This window comes from Ostrea edulis, chromosome 6, assembly GCF_947568905.1.
Source record: "Ostrea edulis chromosome 6, xbOstEdul1.1, whole genome shotgun sequence".
NCBI lineage: Eukaryota > Metazoa > Mollusca > Bivalvia > Ostreida > Ostreidae > Ostrea > Ostrea edulis.
The window spans coordinates 14,622,401-14,644,105 of record NC_079169.1 but is presented as its reverse complement, the minus strand read 5'-3'; the positions used below and the strand labels follow the sequence as shown (position 1 = coordinate 14,644,105).

The window sequence follows — 21,705 nt, the reverse complement described above, 5'->3', positions numbered from 1 at the left end:
ATTCTATTAAATCTATTCAACCAAAGGAGGTGCAACCTCTGTAATTTCCCGTTCAGATCCCGGCCCTGTGTTGGTAGTGACTGTTCCCTCGCAAAGCGCCCTGCACTAGAAGCAATATTTTGTCTTCCGAAATTGAAGAGTTCCTATAATCTGTTTTATTAAATTACAGATATAGAGTATCTTCAAATACCTAGTTGTATACCGCTAATTAAAAATAGACCAGACTATAGGAACTCTTCAATTATCGTGTTACGGAAGACATCATTCGAACAGAAAATTTAGTAATAATATTACTTGAGGAATTTACATACCTAGACGGTACCGGATATAAAGTTATGCAGCATTAATTAATAGCGATACCAAGGTACAGAAGTATCACCTAAAAACGGAGTTAGTCTCTTGCCATATATCATGCATCTAGGTCATATACGAGATATCTTATTTTTCTTCTTTACAAGACATCTTATAAATCATATATGATATCTTCTATGTTTTATAAGATATCTGATAAACTTTATAAGATATATATCTTATATATTTTATAATATATCTAAATGAATTTTTATAAGACATCTTATAAACTTTGCGAGATATCTTATAAACTTTATAAGAGTTCTCATTAACTTTATGTTTATCTTATAAAATATCTGATAAAGTTTATGAGATATCTTGTTTGATGTATAAGATATCTGATAAAGTTTATGAAATACATAGTTTATCAGATATCTTATATATATTATGAGATATTTATAAAATGAAAATTATATGAGATATCTTATAAAATATATGAGCAATGAGATGTCTTATAAAATTTCTTTTGCAAGATTTCTTATAAAATTATAAGATATCTTATAAACGTTATAAGATATCTTATATAAAGTTGATGAGATATCTTATAAAGTTGATGAGATATCTTATAAAACATATAAGATATCTTAATTATTCAAGTTGTTTTATAAGATTTCTTATAAAATATAATTTATAAGATATCTTCTATTTTTATAAGATATCTCATCAACTTTATAAGATATTTTGCTTATTATAGAGATATCTTATAAACTTTATGAGATATATCATATGGTTTATAAGATATTTTATATATTTTGTGAGATATCATAGTAAACTGTAAATTATATGAGATATCTTATACAATTTATTAGATATCTTATTAGAAATAAAAGATATCTCATAAATTATATAAGATATCTTTATATAAGAATAAATATGAAAATGGCGTTTCATACTATGTGCATGCAGGGCCGTAAATTAACCTTCAATTTGGAGGAGGCAGGAAATTAGGCGGGGGTCTGGGGGCCGCCCAGGCCCCCAGACGCTGAGCACATTTTGTGCACACTGAACACGTTTCGTGCAAAATCCTTGATTCTAGGGCCTTCTAAGATGTTACTTGACTAACTCATTCTAAAAGAAAGATTTGGAATGCTTTTTAAGGGAGGTATCATGTTCATAGTTATTGGAAACAACATAAATTCTAATGAACTTTAAATTTTAATTTTTTTTTGGCTCAAAAGTTGGAGGAGGCAGCTGCCTTCTCCGCCTCCATGTAATTTACGGCCCTAGTATGAGTGGTTTCTTCATACCAGTCACCGTGGACGTTTTAAAAATGTAATATCCTCGGGCTCGATATCTTGCTATCGACCTGTTTCCGGTTGAAAAACCATTTTCAACAAAATAAAACAATGATTAAACTATTTTCTCTGAAACAACAGAAAAAAGATGGAATCGATTCCCCGGACAGAGGATCACAGAAAAAAGCTTCAGCAGCACAACTACGTATACAGAAAGGTATTCTGTGGTGTACCTAACGAAAGAATACGGAACTCGATGTGTATTCAGTTTCATCGTAGATCAGCGTTCTGTGTAACACTGCGCATATTAATCTAACATTATATAAGAAAACGACATATTTCAGTTCTGTTATGGTTCAGTTTTGGTTGAAAATGATATATGATGAATTCTTTCAATTAATTTCTAATGAACACATCTTTCACCTACATATTTATTTTTAATGTTTTTCAGATATAAATGAATTGAATTTGCCAAAGACTTGTCAAGTTGACTTCCCAGACACCGATGATCTACTCAACTTCAAACTCATAATTTCACCAGATGAAGTGAGAATGTGAAAAATATACTGTTTTTGTTTGTTTGGATTTTTTTGTTTTTAGGTCACCTGAGTTAAATTCAGGTGACCTATTGCAATTAGTTGTCATCTGTCGTCATGCGTTGTCCGTCGTGCGCTAACAATTGAAATTTTTAACTTCTTGATATCTACCATTCCAATTCTCAGGGGTCGAAATTAACTTTTTCTACCACAGGCTAATTTTAGCCTGTGGGTAAAAAATACACAGGCTAAAATGAAAACCTACAAGCTAAAATAAAAATAATTGAGAAGTGCTCTTTTTTCATATTTTTTTTAAATCAATGATTTTCCCCATCATTACTGAGGAGCCTAGTAGGTCAACAGACATCGTTTGGACAAGACACTAAGTTACGTCAGTCATATGGTGCTATGTTTAGGTCTCTTGATTATCGCACCTCTAATCCACAACCTGTTTACCGCAGGTTTAGATCTAGTCTTCCAATTTCATGCCACATCAGGGTTGTCACTAGTGATTTTTCAAAGCAAATCCTGGACTCATGGTTTTATAAGCAGCACGATCACGAGTCCCATGAACTTTTTTGATAATGGTCTACGCGGTAAGCAATGCACTCATTCATGTCATCACTACAACCCAACCTCAATATGACAGGGCTCGAAATTAACATATGTCCGTCAGTCTGTGACTGACTAAAAGTCTGGCAGACTGACTGACATTTGTTTTATTCAGTCTGATGGGACTGGTTAATTTTCTAAAGCATCATTTTGGAAAATATACTTAATATGAAATTTCATACACATTTGGCATGCTTCGATCTGTTTAATCAACCGGACGAATCTGATTTGTAAATATAAATTCCACATTTAAGTGTTACAATATTGTCTAAGGCATAATGAGCTAAATTTCATTTTAATGATATCAACAAAATATATTTGATTATTTCTGGAAAACTCTGTTGGACTGGTAATTTTTTCTGCGGACTGGTTAAAATTATACCCCATCAGTCCGGCTGGACTGGTGACATAAAAAGTTAGCTTCAAGCCCTGTATGACAATAAATTTAGATAGGACATTCTCATGATTCTGATAAAAATAACCACAGGAAGACTTGGTAAAACATAGACTCAGATTTTATTTTAGATAAATGAATAACAAAAACCTTATACTTGGAATTCAATTTATTCACCCCTATAGGTGAACAGGACTCGTGGCACATGTCTATATTTTTCATCAAAATGCGATGTCCGACCTCTAAAGCATTTGTTTGACTACAAGTTTCTTAAAAACATCATAAAAGAAAAATCCGGATAGAAATGGTTGTTGAAATCAGTCGTTCATGTAAGTGTTTGTATGATTCAGAGTGCAAGTTTAAGAAAACGGATATAATACGATCATAGTTTGAAAATCACCACTCGCTAAAATTTTCGAGTGTCCACTATTTTTACTCGCTATTTTTCAAATGTACTCGCATTTTGCGAGTATTTCTTGTTAATTTTGAGCCCTGAATTCTTTTCAAATTTGGTATGAAGCTGAATCATCATGGTATGAATGGGACATAAATTGTAAATTTCAGGACTCCAGCACCCCTGGGGCAAAAACTGCCTAAAATTTACCAATTTTCAAAAATCTTCTTTACAACCACATGTTTGTGTAAGAAAACCTAAATGCCTCTACCTATATTTCATGATCCCTGGGGTAGGGGTTCTGACCCCAGGATGGAACCAAACTTACTATACAGTGTTGATGTGTAAAACACTTAAATAACATCTTTAGTGCTGTTGATACTAAGTTGAAACTAAATAGATATTTAGAAAGAGCAAGTAGTCCTTTACTAAAGTTGTAAATTTGATGATCCCAGGGGTAGGGGTTTTGGTATTAGGGTGGGGCCAAAATGGTCAGTTATTAAATGTGTGAACAATAGACATTTTTAACTTCTTCTTGATAACTACCATTCCAATTCTTTTCAAATTTGGCATGAAGCTGAATCATCTTTGGGACAAGGGGGGGATAGGGGCAAAACTTGTAAATTTTAGGATTTTAGCATCCCTGGGCCCCCAGGGATGGGTAAAAAATTGACTAATTTTCAAAAATCTTTTCTACACCTGCATATCTTCAAGAAAAATTAATGAAATACACTGTACAAAGGGATATAGAGCAGGAAGGTCTCTGTCAAAATTGTAACTTTCAGGATCCCCAAGATAGAAATAAAAATTTATTTGTTTGATATACTCTGACCGCTCCATGAAATTTGCCACGACCCAACCATTTTTTTCGCACTTGAAAATTTGTGTTTATGTGTTTAATGAAAATATCAGTAAATTTGTAAATCTGATTTTCATGACATTAAAATTTTTTTTTTTAAAAAAAATACCGACCTACATACTCAACTTGAAAAATGTGGGTCGGAGTACATCAAACAAAAAAATTTTTAATGATGGCCAGACTCCAGGGTGGGGCCAAACTTGGTATATATAGTGTACATATATGCAAAACATAAGTGATATCTGCTTTAATGCCATTGATACTAAATTGAAACTAAATGGATATTTAGAAGGAGTCAGTAGTCTTTACCTAAATTGTAAATTTCATGATCCTAGGGGGTAAGGGTTTGATTTCAGGGCGGTGCCAGAAAGTTTACCAGTTTACTTGCGGAAGGTCGGTGGTCTCTTCCCAGGTACATTGTATCTGGGTTCTCTCTTCCACCAATAAAAACTTGGCACCACCAGATAACCGAAAAATTGTTGAGTGTGGCCAAAAACAGCATCAATCAATCAATCAGGGCAGTGCCAAAATTATTATAATGATTTGAATTACTTCTTTAAGTTTGCTGATACCGTATAAAATCTAAATGCATATTTAGGAATAGCAGAAAGGATGTACAAAAAATGGTGAATTTCAGAACCCCAGGATTTTGACTCTAGGATGGGTCCAAATTAATCCTATCGTTTAATGTTAATACATATATTATAAAGCCTTTCATCAGCACTTTTGAGGGCATTAAAGTTTTAAGATCACATCTTGTTTATACTGTTTATACTGTTGCTGAATATTAGAATTTAGCTTAGATGTTCAGAACAGGAAATTTTTCTAGATTTCATAGCCCTTGGGACTAGTGGTGCTTTTAACTAGTACTCAAATGACCGATAAGGCCTGTGGACCTCTTATTTATGATTTTATTTTTAAATATGATTAAAAGTGTATGATGTTGCTTTGTAATACAGGTGATTCTCGATGGCTCAAACTTTGATGGCCTGAACTTTGATCTCTCGAAGTGAAATCATGGTCCCAATTTTTTCCTTATATAACTAAGCAAATTTACTCTTGAATGTTTGATCTCTCAAAGGTCTCAATCTCTCAAAGTTCTCAATCTTTTGAAATGAAATTTGGGTCCCGTAAATCATATTTCTATTATTTTTCACTCTTGATCTCTGGAAGTGGTGGTAGCATATTCACACCTTCACTCAAGTGTATAATTATTTCTGCTTGGACCTCACCTGGATAATGGGAAATACCTGAGGCTAGCTCAGCCATGTTGATTGGGTGTTTATATAGGTGACACATCCCCCGCATTTTCTTGTTTTAAATTGTATAATTGAAATATTTATCCCCCCCCCCCCACATGCGCTTTGTTTTAGCGATATAATTCAACTATAGATAAAATTTATGACTTCTTTGGACTTGACAATAAGACAGTAATTTTGAGAATATAATTTTGAGACATGCCAAGGAAACATCGCTATGTATATTAAGAATGTGTACTTTGTGTAAAGTGACTGGAAATAGTGACGATTATGCTTGGTGTAGTTAGTTACTGTAAAACTTGGTAATGTATGAGGTCTAAATATGTCTACGTGTGTCTATTTTAACACGAGAAGAGAACAAATTTAAAAAGCTTATTATTTATGCAGGATAAAGTTGTGTGTTTTTGAAATCAAGTCAATTACCCAAAAATATGAAGGACAACGTGTCAATACAATGCCATGCGTTCTGGTTACTGTAAAATTTGAACCATAATGGTTGGACCTTTAATTTCCAGATTTGACTCAACATTTGAAGATTTATCAAGGTCCCTTGAACTTCCGAGTTATCGAGAGTCACCTGTATACATGTAACATATTTATGCATGAAAATCTTGGAATTCTCCATGGTTAATTTTACAGTTGGTGATTTTTAGCTCTTCTGAGCCGAAGGCTCAAAGAGCTAATGCTATGGCCATTTGTGCGGTGTGCGTAAACTTTTTAGAAAAAGGGCTATAACTCAAGAACCCCTTGGCCAATTTTTTTCAAATTTGTTACAGGGTATCATTGGCCCAAGGGCTTTCATACATACTGAATAGAGGGATGTGACCCTTTAACAAGGGGAGATAATCAGGAAAATACAAGCAAAAGTAGTGGTTGCTAAAAAATCTTTAAAAGTTATCAAGAGTCACCTGTATACATGTAAATGTAAAACAAATAACATATTTATGCATGAAAATCTTGGAATTCTCCATGGTTAATTTTACAGTTGGTGATTTTTCTACTGTACACCCAATTTAGGTCTGAATACAGGCCCCTTCCCCTCTCATAAGCTACTGATTTTTCCCAATTGAAGTTGCCTTTATTTCCCCCATTTTGTGTTATTGAATTTGTGTTAGATATTATATTTCATGTACAACAAATACTCTATGTTCATTTGTCACTTAAACAAAGACCTGTCATTGGAAAAGAAGTAGGCCTAATGAAGGGTCAAACTTGGCCCTGCCACAAAAATTTATGAAATTGGTGGAATATATAATGTTAAAAGGACTGGTTCACGATTTTTGAATTTTTTTTTTTTCATTTTTGATGTTGAACATTAAAAATATAACTGATTTGATGTTGAGAGCCAAAATTTTGAACACAAGAATAAAACAGAGCTGTGGAAAACTGCCGGTCATGCCGGCAAGACCGGCTTAATTTGGCCGTGACCGATATAAGTTGGTTAAATGTCGGACTGCATGACCGATGTTGTTTGCACCGCCCCCATTAAGAAAACACAAAATGCCACCGCGTAAACAGTCTTTATCCAGAGTTGTCGTTTCTTATGCATCGGTAATCCTCGGATGACTTCACTACGCAATGCTTTAGGCCTATACAATGTGTGAGGTGGAAGCCACTCGAGGATCTCCAAATGAAACTTTTGTCTGGTTCCCTGGCTCACTAACAAAGACGCATAGTAGGGACAGGGAACCAGGTAAATTAAACCGCGCGAAAGTATGGCCGATCAAATTTACACCGGGATCAAAGTGAAGATGAGAGAGAGAGTGACAGTGAGAGTCAGAGAGCAGTATTAGATGAGAGACAGAGTATTAGGGATGGAATAAGAGTAGGTGAGAGAATGGATGATGAAAAGAGTGAATGTGAATCAGAGTGTGAGCAAGATTTTGATGAGAATGAAAGAATGGTGAGAGAGGTTGTGAGAGAATTAAACATTGAGTTTGAAAACTAGTGTAAGACATGTTATAATAAACTTCTAAAACCTGCGATCTGTGTGTTACTTCAGTTTTATAAATTATGTTAATTTTAACTCTTAATATTCGGACAGGCTTAAATAGGCAAAGTTGATAAACATGTCTGTCCGAATAACAGGCTTCTGAAAAAAAATTTCCACAGCTCTGTAAAAGCAATATTTTAGCCTTAAATCTGTGTTATGTAAACAAAGACTCGAGCCTTTTCATGTATACAAACAAACCAGTGAAATGTTAATTTTGTAATATAAAGCATCTTAATTTTGCATAGTCACAAATATTAACTTTTAGATGACACATTTTACCAAAAAATGCTTGAAATGTGAAAGATATAATAAACTTAGATTGATATCCATTTCTTTTGAAAATTTCGTAAACAATAATATACCGCAATCTTTGTTTACAAAACAAATAATAAACTCTCTAAAATGAGCTTCTGTGATGTTTAACCTTAATTTTTATGTTAAATCTTTTAATCACATTAGACAATAGATTTTGATCATTAAAGTGAAAAACAAAATTTTGGGAAAAATCGTGAATCAGTCCCATTAAAGTATCATAATTTAAATTACAGTGGGTCAAATATCAATATGTCAGAAAGCAATTTTGTTAAAAAATTACAAAAGAGGTTCTGGTCTCATGTTTTCTGTTTTTCATGTAGATCAAAACATTGTTTTAATTAGACTTAATTAAATTACAAGTAATTGTCATTATCTAAATCAATATTATAGTTTGAACATATTACTCATCAAATTTCATGCATGTAAAATATTGCAGTTCATCACAAAATATGATAAGGACGTGAGTTGCATGGAAAATTTGACGTTCAAATAACTAACAGTGTCGTGTTGATCGACCTTCAAATGAAATACGACTCATCTGTTTATGATGGATATATTTAGAATTACAAAAACGATTTTACATAGGTTCAGTGTGGTATATGTGTGATCTGAAAATATAAATATTGATCTGAAAAACTGGTTGTTGGTGAAAGCTCAGAGCTTCAAACTCTTTTAATGTGTAACCCCCCCCCCCCCCCCAACCCAACCCCCCCCCCCCCCTACACACACACACAATTATACATGCACCAATGGTGAAAAAAGATCATTTATTTATAATGAAAAATGGAATGTGAATCATAGTATATATTCTTGTACTTGTATTATAGATCTAAACTAAGGTACATATGGACTAATTATGCCATGTTAAGAACAGATTTTTAAATTGGTAAAAAAAATATTGAGCTTTAATCAATCTAATTAAAATTAGATCCTTTGATCCGCTCACGTATACATGTATCGCTACACAAGATGTAGTGATATACGTTAGCGGATCAAAGGATCTAATTTTAATTAGATGGAGCTTTAATTTGGTTCATACTGGGCATCCCAAGCCTGTTTAGTTTGCAAGGATGTACACAGAATTTTTGATTATAATTTGTTTTATTTATTCTAGGGATTCTACAGAAATGGTCGGTTTGTGTTCAGCTTTAAGGTTTTGCAAGGATATCCCCACGACCCTCCCAAAGTCAAATGTGAAACAATGGTTTATCACCCAAACATTGATCTAGAAGGAAATGTTTGTCTCAATATATTAAGGTAAAATGTGGACAACTTTTATGAGGTTGGTAAGTGTTTATTCCGTATAAGTGGAATTTTTAGCGAGACACAAATTTAGCAGGTATACATAACTATATATATATTTAGTGAGAGCTAAATTTAGCAACTTTATAATTCCAAGAAAGATAATTATTACCTAAGATGTGGAATAAATTATGGGCGATATTCTAAGATGATAGCAATCTCAACACCCTCGCTAATAATGCCAAAATTAAATCCTCACTAAAAATTCTGCTTATACGTTATGTTTTACTATCCAAGGCCAAATAAAATAATATGTGTGGTTCCGGTTACACTCCCTTGAAAATTAGGGTAGGTATAGGTAGGAATTTTATTTTATTTTTTTTTAATGATAGATTTTAGATGGAAAAGCAATTTTCTTTTACTTTCACTTCTTTGAAACATCGCCCGTGCTTCTCTGTGGAGGTGACACACTTGAGTATAACATTGGCTAATCGGTCAGTTTATACTTTACACTGGGGTCTTGTGTCGTGATGATCAAAATTATATATAATCCGACTATGCAATTACTTACACTTAGTTCGACTCTTTAGAGTGTAACAATTTTTACAAAAATAAGTGTAATTAATTAAATGTGGATCATGTGTACTTAGTCATCGTTGGAGATATAATATATATATATATATATATATATATATATATATATTTCAAATAAAAAATAAATACAGAAAAAAAATCAGTGCATTTGCCTTAAGTAAGTTTTTGAACATGAAAGTAGAAAATGATATTTTAACCAGAGTACTGTTTTCAAACCCTTCCAAGTTTATCCAACTTTTCAAAAAATAAGAAGGGTGATTGCTCAGTATATTCAAACAACTAGAAATTTGCACTATTGTTAAAGCACTCTTTAGTTCTAAATTGCTTTCTGTCTAATGTTACATGGCCTGTAGCAACATCTATATATATTGGCTATAAATGATTTACAGTCAATCTCACCTGAAGGAAAACGAGTCAAAAACCTAAATGTATAGTGGTATATATTATAATACACCCCTTCTCATAAAAGAAAATCTTGAAAAAAAATCAGATCCTAGGATACGCTCACAATCGCTATAATAGGATCTGACATGTAACCCCATAGAGGGTCATGTTCACGTGACCTTTTGCTTGGAATATTCTTGAGAACTATCGGCCAGTCAGATTTCGCCATACAGACAATGATGGCTATTCAGGTGGTTCCTGGCAATTCGTAAACAAGTTGCAGTAATCGCTTTCCCATGAAGTTTATTGCACACTATAAAATTGTTGTTCTCACATAAGGAATTCTAAACTTTCACAATAATGCCGAATCTATTCCGTTCATACAAACAGCAAGACGTACGATATAAAATACACCGCATTAAAATTAATTGTGAATTGCGATTATGTATGAATAGGGATGGGTACAATTTGAATAGTTTTCAAAGTAGTTTACTTAATTAACGCAAGGAATATAACGCCAGTCGACGTAAACGGTGCATTGTAACGTCACATCTAACTGTGATGTGTTTTCTTTCAAACCAAACAATCGCAGCCATTTTCCTTAAATTGTAAACACTGATGGTTTCAAAGCCGACGCGCTGATTGGCTGATATAAAGTTCATCTGAACATGACCCCTAATCGGGTTATGTCAGATCTTCTTACACAGAGTATATGGGGCGAATCTAAGAAGTCTGATTTTAATTAGATTGGGAAATAGTCCAAAAAAAGTTTAGGGTTGGGGGTGAAAAGTAGGGATGGTTTGGTAACCGGAACCACACATATTTTTTTATTTGGCCTAAGAACAAAATAAGTGTCATGATATACATTTTGGGGGAAATTTTGAAATGTGTTTCCGTTTTGGTTGACAATTTTACTGTGTGTATTAAACTGTGCATCAGTGATCATTGTTTTGTTTCAGTACTGTGTGTCATGGTTTAGCGGTATCTTTGCTTATTCTCAACATTTTTCAAGTTTTCATCGCTTGAAGGGTGAAATGATTGAATTTTACAACAAGCATCAGTCATGATGAACATGTTAAATTCAAACATGCCCCAGTCTGCTCTGTACAGACAAGTAATAAAAAGGTGCAATGCACTGTTCGAGAAAGTCATACTAAATCGGGATGTGTAGTAAATATTGAAAAACTTGTCTTATTTTTATTTATGGTTCATAATTATTTATGTGGAAGTTCTTTGATTTTACAGAGAGGACTGGAAGCCAGTTTTAACGATAAATTCTATTGTTTATGGGTTGCAGTATTTATTTTTGGTAAGAAATTTATTGTACTTTAAATCTGTCAGTATTATGTAATGTCTTATATACATCTTCAGAAACTGTTTAGCATTATCTAACAAACATCAAGCCATTTCTGTAAAAGACATAGAAATCAAGTATTGATATCCAGCACTAATCAGGTTACCATAAAGACCACCCTGAAGAGTGAATAAAAAGTGTGAAGTTCATACTGGTAATATTGTCTTGATCGTTCTCTTTGATATTATTTTCCTAAAAATGTTTATGAAAACATTAATATCAAAAGTAAATTTCCAGACATGAATTACAGGTTATGAAGGTCTGCTCCAAGATTGGATGAAGGTGTCAGTCCAAATATTCAGCCGAGCCGAATCTCAGTTGAGATTAATGTTTATAATGCTGTCTAATGATTGCCCCTTGTTCCTCCTTTAAGGTCTTAACATTTCATATTTTTATAGGAGCCTAATCCTGAGGATCCCCTGAACAAAGAAGCTGCCGAGGTCCTGCAGAGTAACCGACGGTTATTTGAACAGAATGTCACCAAGTCCATGAGGGGCGGTTACATTGGATCCTTGTACTTCGACCGCTGCCTAAAATGATGATGACTTGGACTTAATTATGGAGGAATATTGTGATCTTTCTGTTTGCTTTGTTAATAATTATGAAATGTGTCTAGAAGAAGTCCTTTGTTTGAATGGGACATCGAAATGTGTCCACGGCTGATCAATGAGCATCACTGGTTGCAGACAAGCAGGACAAATCTGTTGTCTCTCGGTCAGGAGAATTCTGATAATGCTAAATGTCTTTTGTAATTCTTTTATATATAGTTATTTTTTGCAGTGCCATGTTCTTAGCATTTTGAAATGATAGGTTTTCAGATTTCATAAAGTATTGGTAGTTTAAGCCGCGTAAAAGCTATTACAGTTTGATTTCAATGACAAGTCACTGTCAAGTTAAGTGTATTCTGCATCTCCATACTCCCTACTTGTTTTATTGAGTGTATTAAACCAAATGTTGCATTTTAAAAACAATGTATCCATAATTTATTTAACTGTTGATTATTGGGATCATGTAACGCTGAATAGTTTGGTTTTTTTTTTTTTTTTTACACAAACTCCATTTGATATAGCAGGTGCCCTGTTCAGTTCCTGCACATTGTAAAACTAGAAAGAAGGAGTATTTATTCCTGCTAAGTTCTGGAGTTAAGTGCAAATATGTTGTAGTCTTGTCACATTATCTGTTTTACCTGTGTTGTTAGATTGTACAGAAGTACATGTAAAGCCATCGCAAGGAGACTTCAACCCGAGCACCGGGGTATGTGTTGCTTATCAAGAAGATTCAATGATTGGGAATATTATTTCTTTTAACAGTATATAAAATTATGGCAAACTTCATAGTACAAATTCTGTTTGAAATTGTTTTTATGTAACAAAGTTTTAAAATGTTAATTTCTATATTGTACTGCTTTTAAAAATGTTAGTTTCCATGTTGCACAGCCTATAGTTTTCATACACATGATCCACATATATGTATATCCTAAATACAACTATTCATGAAATACTTTCTCTTGATTTACAACACTATTTAGACCAGAATGGTTAGACAGAGGAACAAGAATATGTACATTGTATGAAGTAAGATATGACCTCTACTGACCTTGAACATTTATCAAAACATAGTTTTACTTTGCCTCGAGTACATGACTGAAAACAATAAAGGATGATTAATGCCCTGTTTGTTTCAGTTTTTTTTTTAAATCGGATATCTTACAGTGAGATTAAATCTACAATAAAGAACAAAGTGCAGTATGGGCCATTTTATGCCCCCATTCAAATATCGGCAATTTTTGCTCTAAAATAGACTCATAAATGTATAGAATGAATCCCCCTTAAAATAGCATACATTTTCAACTTCAGATTCTGACATGAATAGGGGGCATATAATGACTCATACCGCATTTAGCCCTTTATTAGTTTTGTTTTGGTGCATTCTACATAATATAAGATGGGAGGGGTGTTCTTTTAGATTGCATACAGAAGGTCAGGGTTCGAATCTCGGCCGTGACAGACCTAAGTCGTTAAAACAGTTCCATCACCAAACGCTCGGCATCAGATGTGAATATGTCACTGGTCCTCAGAGATTACTTTAAAAACGGATGTCCCGTGTCACAGCAAGTGTGACACGCTAAAGAACCCTCACTGCTCAATGGCCGTAAGCGCCGAGCATAGGCATAAATTTGATGCCCTTCACCGATCTTCATGACTTCTCCATATAAGTGAAAAATTTTCGAGAGGGATGTTAAACAAGATACAATCAATCCTGACATCTTGCTTCAATTTATGTGTCATGCTTTGCATGCTATTCACTTGATGCATATCACATTTTCAAGCAAAAAAAATTGCTTACTATTTTTATGCTCCCTATATATACATATAAAATGAGGTACATTGTTTTAGACCAAAATCTTGGTTGCATCAGTAGACCAAATCATGTTTGCTTAATATTCAAAGAACCCCTTCCTTGATAGTTAGCAAACCATGGTACCGTGTTTGTCCCTTATTAAAAGAAAATGGCCTATATTAATTATTGGGTCAAAGGTCAATCAACTACAATATTGAAAAATATTAATTGTCTGCTCAATATCCTGAAAAGCATTTGATAGCAAACTTGAGACAGCGGTTGGATCAAAGATCAAATTTAAATAGTTAAACATGCTTCCGCCTTCAGTACTCTCAGTACTTTGATTTATAATGACTAGCGTGATCCGTTCATGTAATTTAACCTTTTATTTACACCAACAAAACTTAATTCTATATAACTTAAAGTTTGATTCCTTTCAGTATTTCCACTTTAAAGTGTATTCCCCACGAGGAAGTTAAACGCGTAAGTGAAAGAAAGCCGAATATTATTTCGTACGAGTTGCAGTTTCAAGGTTTGGTTTGTTTGTACATCCGGTTTTGATTATCGCGTGATGCGTTTGTTTTCATTTCGTCAGATTTGTCCATGTGTTCGGCGCAATTTTTAGTTTAGGATTAAATGAATTGAATTTGTGAAAGTCTCAGGTAAGACACTTTTAAGGGGTATAAAACATTTTGATGGTGTGCCTTTGTTAAAAAATATGTTGCAGAACAAATAGCTAAACAGGTAGCAACTGTCAATACATACACTATTATCGACCAGTTCTGGTGATACAATATATACCGACGATATTGCTTTACATTATGATTAAAGATATATATGAATGATGTTAGTTTTTAAAGTCTAAATATTCATTATTTCCATTATCTAAATATTGACATCATGGCTGTTTAAGATTTATTTTAAAGTATTTTTTAAGTTGGTCAGCGAATATTTTGTTTATCGCCTATCCATTTGAATTTTCAAGACACTAAGGGGAGGAAGATGTATAGATTTAAGATTAACAACCTGAAATTCCTTTTAAAAAATCATGCTGCTTCCTTGATTTGATAATTTCTTGTGGAAAAACTTCAGACCCATTTTACTGGAAATGTAGGCGTGACTTAATCAAGACAGCTGTTATTTACCTGGAGTGACCATGGTGTCCCTTGGGATAATTGCTATACACAGTGAATTACACAAAAGAAAATTTTTTTTGGAAAATCTGCCAATTCCAATTAAATCCATCATTTGGAAATAAGAACAAAAATGTATCAATTCATTTATTTGATTTGTTATTATTAATAATTTTATGGATGTGACCAAAATTAGTTTGAGGACATTAGCTAACATTTTTTGCTGTATTTTGGTTTACCAGGCCACCAGAACATTTTAAATAAAATTATCTTGGCGACAAAACAATTATGTTGACAGAAACCATCCGGGCTGTAAATGATGCTTAAGAAGGAATATTACATGTAGAACGGTAGCCACGATTTATACCACTACGTAACAGAAACTTTATTTTTCCATCACAAGCTAATCAATGAAGCTTGAATCCTTGCTAATTTGTACGGAGGTTTTTAGGACATTTTCTTCGAGATAGTCCAGGTAAATTTCAAGGGAGGTGACTTAAAATTGGGTCTTTAAGCACATGATTTAATAGTGTAATGTCTTAAATCCTACACATTCCAAACTTTCACACCATGAAAATGTGGTGATAAACTGCAAGTAGATATTGATGAATTGAGACTGCCACAATCTGGACCTTATACCTTAGAATATGATATTATGGGTGCATGTTACATGGAATAGTACCAGACTTGCGCCATCGGGGTAATCAGGTTATGCTAATTGTATGTTAACATCCTATGTCTGGAGACTGGCATATTACAAGTGTTCTGTTCTATGATTATACTGTATTTGTCTCAGGACTATATATATGTTTATCAACTCTGAGGTGTCAATCAAAATATTAGCAGGATAGTGCCCTTGTAGTTGTTTTCAATGTACAAAAAGTGTCACTATTAATAGGTTTAGATTTATTAATGCTTGACTAGACAACTATATTTATCTCAATTCTTTAACAATATAAAAAATTTGTGTATTTGATACATGTATATGGAGATGCTATATAATGAATTGCTTACTGATGTAAATGTGTAGTAATAGACTTATATTATCCCTCACACATGTATGTTAAATAGCTCATTTTACAAGTTGTCATTTCCTGATGTTCTCATTCACTATATATAGAACTGTTAAACATATTTGTTCTTTACAAAGATGTGCATGTATTGTATAGTTATATTTGTATTTAAAATTTATAACGATGGGGCCAAAATAAAATATATATCTATATGTGTTTCCGGTTTCCCAACTCTACCTAGTACAATGTACGTTTTTGCTGCCGACCCTTAATACTTTATTGATATACATGTTCATAAAAGAAAACAAAAATCCTGAATTTGGAATTTTTTTCTTTTCGATTTATGAGTTTCTTTGATTTAATTTTTAATACTATTGATCTTCAAAATGTGTGAAAAGTATTTGTAATGTATATATAGACCTGTATTGAAAGCGAATCCAAAACTTAAGATTTCAAATAAAATGTTTTACCTACCTACCTAATTACTAAGAAAGAGTACCAGTAGTATTTTCAATGTGTGTATATTTTTGATATCTGTTACCTAGGAATAAAGCCAGAGCTTAGATTTATCATCAATAATTGGATAATGTCGATATGATCATGATGATATTGGCTCAAAAGTTGTTGGTACGGTATATATGATTTGGGGCCCATTCCGCAATACTGATATATATTACTAAAACGGAACCTTTTTAATACTGCAATGCATTTTGTAAGAATGATAGACTCACAGTCAACCACATATTGACATACATTTTACTTTAGTATTAGTGATACATATACATGTATCTATTTTGGACGAAATGATCGCTGTTTTACTTGGAATAAATGGAGTACAGTGAATACCAATTTCTGGCATGGATAGAGTAATATAAACATTTTGATGTGGGAGAAAACTCATTAAAAGTGTATGAATATGTGCCTGCATGTTGATATGTTAAGATATTGCAATTTTTCAACAATTTGTAAACCTTCTCTCAGTTCTCTGAAGCTTGTTAAGGCTTGTGCTAATTTGCGGCTTATATTGTGAATAAAAAACAAAGAGTCCTAGACTGGCTATATGGATGGGACAAACACCAGTGAATACTACAGGGTTGCTATATGGATGGGACAAACACCAGTGAATACTACAGGGTTGCTATATGGATGGGACAAACACCAGTGAATACTACAGGGTTGCTATATGGATGGGACAAACACCAGTGAATACTGCAGGGTTGCTATATGGATGGGACAAACACCAGTGAATACTGCAGGGTTGCTATATGGATGGGACAAACACCAGTGAATACTGCAGGGTTGCTATATGGATGGGACAAACACCAGTGAATACTACAGGGTTGTTATATGGATGGGACAAACACCAGTGAATACTACAGGGTTGCTATATGGATGGGACAAACACCAGTGAATACTGCAGGGTTGCTATATGGATGGGACAAACACCAGTGAATACTGCAGGGTTGCTATATGGATGGGACAAACACCAGTGAATACTGCAGGGTTGCTATATGGATGGGACAAACACCAGTGAATACTGCAGGGTTGGCAAAAAAGTGGTCAATATGAGTATTGACCGGGCCGGTGGTCAATACTGGTTAAAACCGGTCAATATTGGTCAATACTGGTTAATACTGGTCGATTGAAGATTATTTGGTCATTATAGTCTGTGTTATTTATTTTAAATGTTTAAGTGACCATTATGGTAAATACTCTAATTCATAATTCATAATATAAATAATGTACAAATGACTCTGTTGAATTGGGGAAGATGTAAAAGTTTCTGTTCAAATTCCTTAGTTTAACAAGAACTACCTATATAAGTATTGTTTCATCAATCTTCATTTTAACTGTTGAATAAACATTTGAGGGGGGGGGGGGTGTTGGTGATGTTTTCATAACAATAACAGGCACACTGGTCATCTCTGGTCCCAGCCTATGCTTATTAACACCTGTCAACTCTGCTTCCTGTGCTCAGGTAATGTCCAGCTACCTTTTATTCTTAATCTGCTCAGGTACATGTATTAAGAGGTCTGTCTCCAATCCCCAAGCTATGCTATAGAACTGTGACCCTCTGGTAGGTGCTGAAGATATTTCGGTCAGTTTCAGCAAACCAAATATATTGAACTTATGAAATTACATTTGATTATCTAATGAAAAATATTATTCAACAATTGATCTATATAATGAAAAGACTTAATTTATCTTTATCTTTGCAAGAAATGTACAAAAATAGGAAAAAGGACAGTTTAAATCACAGTTGACCATTATTGACCAGTATTGACCACTTGGGAAGTATTGACCAGGACGGTTAAAACCACTGGTTAAAACCGGGGGCGGTTTTGACCGCCCAACCCTGGTGAATAGATTCTCAAAACCAGTACGTAATGTACCCTGCTTACAGTGGGGTGGACTGAGATAATACAAATATTGTTCAAAGACACGAACATATGACTACTCATGGATTCAAACTGGTGACTTTCTTATTGCTGTCTATAAAGTGTTGACCCTTCCTTCACTTACATTCCATTATAAACTTAGAGAATCAAAAGAAAAGTCAGTTTTCAAATCAGATCAGTTCGAAAATTCCAATGTGATTGGTACTATGATTAGCAGAATACTAAATGTACCTCCATCACAGAAGAGCTGATATCTCGGAAGTTGCGTATTGGCATGTGTATTTGACTTATTTATAAATTAACTGAAATGAATATTTTGGGGAGTGATATTTAATAGTCTGCTATTGAGATACATACACATGTATAATATATATTTTCTGTTACAAGCATTACAATGTGCAGTGTACATGTAATAATGCCTACCTAAATAAATAAACATTGGATGAAATGAACTATATATATATATATATTTCATTAGTATGTATTTGTGAATGGTGCAAATTGCACATTTTTAGTCTTTATCATTTATATTTGAATCAAAACTCAAATCTAATTTTACAATTTATGGAAAATGATGGATTGAACTATGAAAAATTTATCGACTGAATTATTCTATTGTGATATTGTATTTTGATTAGCAACAAAAAGAAAATTACAATGACTGCATGGTGTTGCTAAAAATGCATCAAATTTTCAAATGAAATCAAATATCAGTGTGGGTAAAATTTAATCTATGTTAGTTGCATCATGTACATGGAATAATTACCCTTCCCGGAAAATGTCATGTAGGAGAACTACAATATTGCAGTTAATATATTGTGATGTTATTGACTTTTGTTTTTATGATATTTGTGAATGCTGACTGAGTGCATATTTTTACTGACCAAAATCATGCATTGATTTGACAGGGCGAGGAGGACTGGAGGATAGTGTTGTTTTAGGACATTAAGAGGCGGACAATCAGAGCTTCGTCATGGCGGCAGCAAGGAACACCCCGGACCACATTCTGAAGCTTCACAGCACCACCGCACACAACTGGGAGGAGGAGAAAAACAAATTCAAAGATATTCAGGATGATGGAACTATGACATTCTTCTGGTATAGAACTACATTTTGTGTCTGTCGATAGGGATGGATAAAACTACATTTTATGTCTGTCTATAGGGGTGGATAAAACCACATTTTGTGTCTGTCTATAGGGGAAGATAAAACCACATTTTGTGTCTGTCTATAGGGATGGATAAAACTACATTTTGTGTCTGTCTATAGGGGTAGATAAAACCACATTTTGTGTCTGTCTGTAGGGGTGGATAAAACCACATTTTGTGTCTGTCTATAGGGGTAGATAAAACCACATTTTGTGTCTGTCTATAGGGGTAGATAAAACCACATTTTGTGTCTGTCTATAGGGGTGGATAAAACCACATTTTGTGTCTGTCTATAGGGATGGATAAAACTACATTTTGTGTCTGTCTATAGGGGTGGATAAAAACACATTTTGTGTCTGTCTATAGGGGTGGATAAAACCACATTTTGTGTCTGTCTATAGGGGTGGATAAAACCACATTTTGTGTCTGTATATAGGGATGGATGAAACTACATTTTATGTCTGTCTATAGGGATGGATAAAACCACATTTTGTGTCTGTCTATAGGGGTGGATAAAACCACATTTTGTGTCTGTATATAGGGATGGATGAAACTACATTTTGTGTCTGTATATAGGGATGGATAAAACCACATTTTGTGTCTGTCTATAGGGGTAGATAAAACCACATTTTGTGTCTGTATATAGGGATGGATAAAACCACATTTTGTGTCTGTATATAGGGATGGATAAAACCACATTTTGTGTCTCTCTATAGGGATGGATGGGTGATATATTTCATGTTATTTAATTTTTGTCTGTATAGTTGCAATCAATATCTTGATAAATGATATTTACTCCAAAACAAAATTTTAATGAAATGTATCTGTCTGAGAAATGTTTTAATTGATTAGTAATATTAATAAATTGTGGCTTGAAGGTAGGAGAACCGTGCATCCTACAGTAAAATCAAAATAGTACATTATAAATGTGTAGTAAAGCAATGATACATAATATTGGTTAAATGAATGTAAAGTAAAAAATGATAAGTACATATGCACTACACAACATGTCAAAATGATACATAATATAGGTCATAAATGTGAAGTTAAGGACAAAATGATACACAACATAATATTGGGTAAATGAAAGTGTGGTAAAGTGAAAATAATACATGATATTGGTTATAAATGTGAATTTTTTTTTTACACAGTTTAGAAATACTAAATGTTGATATAAAAAGAAATGAACATGGATGTGTTTGTTCAGAATTTAATTTATTGTACAGTTCTATGTCATTGTAGTCAATGAGTTTTGTACATTTGATTATGTCCTCTACTTTTGTATAATTAGAAGCATCTTGGAATTTCTTAATTTATATCTAGATGTAATGGACATGATCAAATATTTAGAATTGAATTATTCAGACTTTTCTATAATATTGAACTGTTAATTTCATGGTAATCTACCAGGCACACACATATATATGCTTTTAGAGGATTGAAAAAAAGGAGTAAAAATCAATCAGAATTCCTATAGCCAATTGTTTAAAAAAAAATTCTGCTTCATATATTGTAAGGAAGATGTAATACATATTATGTATATATATTGACAGTATCCCCAAAGATTACAAGATTCAAGTCAACCCAAAATTGACATTACGTATGTCATATCAAGCTAGCCTGATAGATACAATCGTACATTGAAACGTCCGCGTCCTTGATTAGAATCAGTGGAAAATCACAGTCACAACTAAATTTTCCAGCATCAGGGTGTCTTAACCATTTTGCTGATTGCTGATAAGTTATCATTGAAATGATTGTTCAGGTGTGTGAAAACCACATAGATCTATTTACCCTTCAAGACCAGTGCACTTAAATTTTGTTTGAATTGATACTTAACTAATCATTTGAAATTGTTGAATTTGCCAATGAGGACAAATATATAGTTGATAGCCATACTTTACTCCATCTTGGACTCCATTAAATAAATGAATAAGAAATGTAGAGACAACACCAGCGTTACTTTAAAGTGTAGCTATTGATGAGTGTATATATAATACACGTGTACATATATTATTATAAGATTTAAAGTAAATAGTAACCCATCTCTGTGATTGGTATCTAGAAGAATCTGATATTCTTGTACCCTGATACCTACCAACTGGATTTAGAAATAGAATTCCCTTTTAATGATGTAACATATAATCAAA

General features: G+C 33.3%; 2 protein-coding genes across 3 annotated transcripts in view; both read left to right on the top strand.

Moving 5' to 3' along the window:
* Window positions 1–1,633: 1,633 nt before the first annotated feature.
* Window positions 1,634–13,194, top strand: LOC125683836 (NEDD8-conjugating enzyme Ubc12). Its single transcript, XM_048925320.2, has 5 exons — window positions 1,634–1,803; window positions 2,038–2,132; window positions 9,063–9,205; window positions 11,414–11,477; window positions 11,921–13,194. Exons 1-5 carry the CDS (start codon window positions 1,698–1,700, stop codon window positions 12,059–12,061), a joined length of 549 nt encoding a protein of 182 aa, XP_048781277.1. The 5' UTR covers window positions 1,634–1,697; the 3' UTR covers window positions 12,062–13,194.
* A 149-nt stretch (window positions 13,195–13,343) lies between these two features.
* The window catches only part of LOC125683829 (phosphatidylserine synthase 2-like), a 50,909-nt gene continuing 42,547 nt past the window's right edge, over window positions 13,344–21,705 (top strand). For both annotated transcript variants that reach the window (XR_007373133.2, XM_048925307.2), the window contains exons 1-2: window positions 13,344–14,524; window positions 19,316–19,505. Coding sequence is in view for 1 of the 2 variants with exons in the window: in XM_048925307.2 (XP_048781264.1) it covers window positions 19,381–19,505 (125 nt within the window). In the remaining variant the exon portion in view is untranslated. The remainder of the gene's footprint in view (window positions 14,525–19,315; window positions 19,506–21,705) is intronic.

Coding starts and splice junctions, on each gene's coding strand:
- LOC125683836 (XM_048925320.2), top strand. CDS start 1,698: ATGATTAAACTATTTTCTCTGAAACAACAGAAAAAAGATGGAATCGAT. Junction 1,804..2,037: donor ACAACTACGTATACAGAAAG/GTATTCTGTGGT, acceptor AATGTTTTTCAG/ATATAAATGAATTGAATTTG. Junction 11,478..11,920: donor GGTTGCAGTATTTATTTTTG/GTAAGAAATTTA, acceptor ATATTTTTATAG/GAGCCTAATCCTGAGGATCC.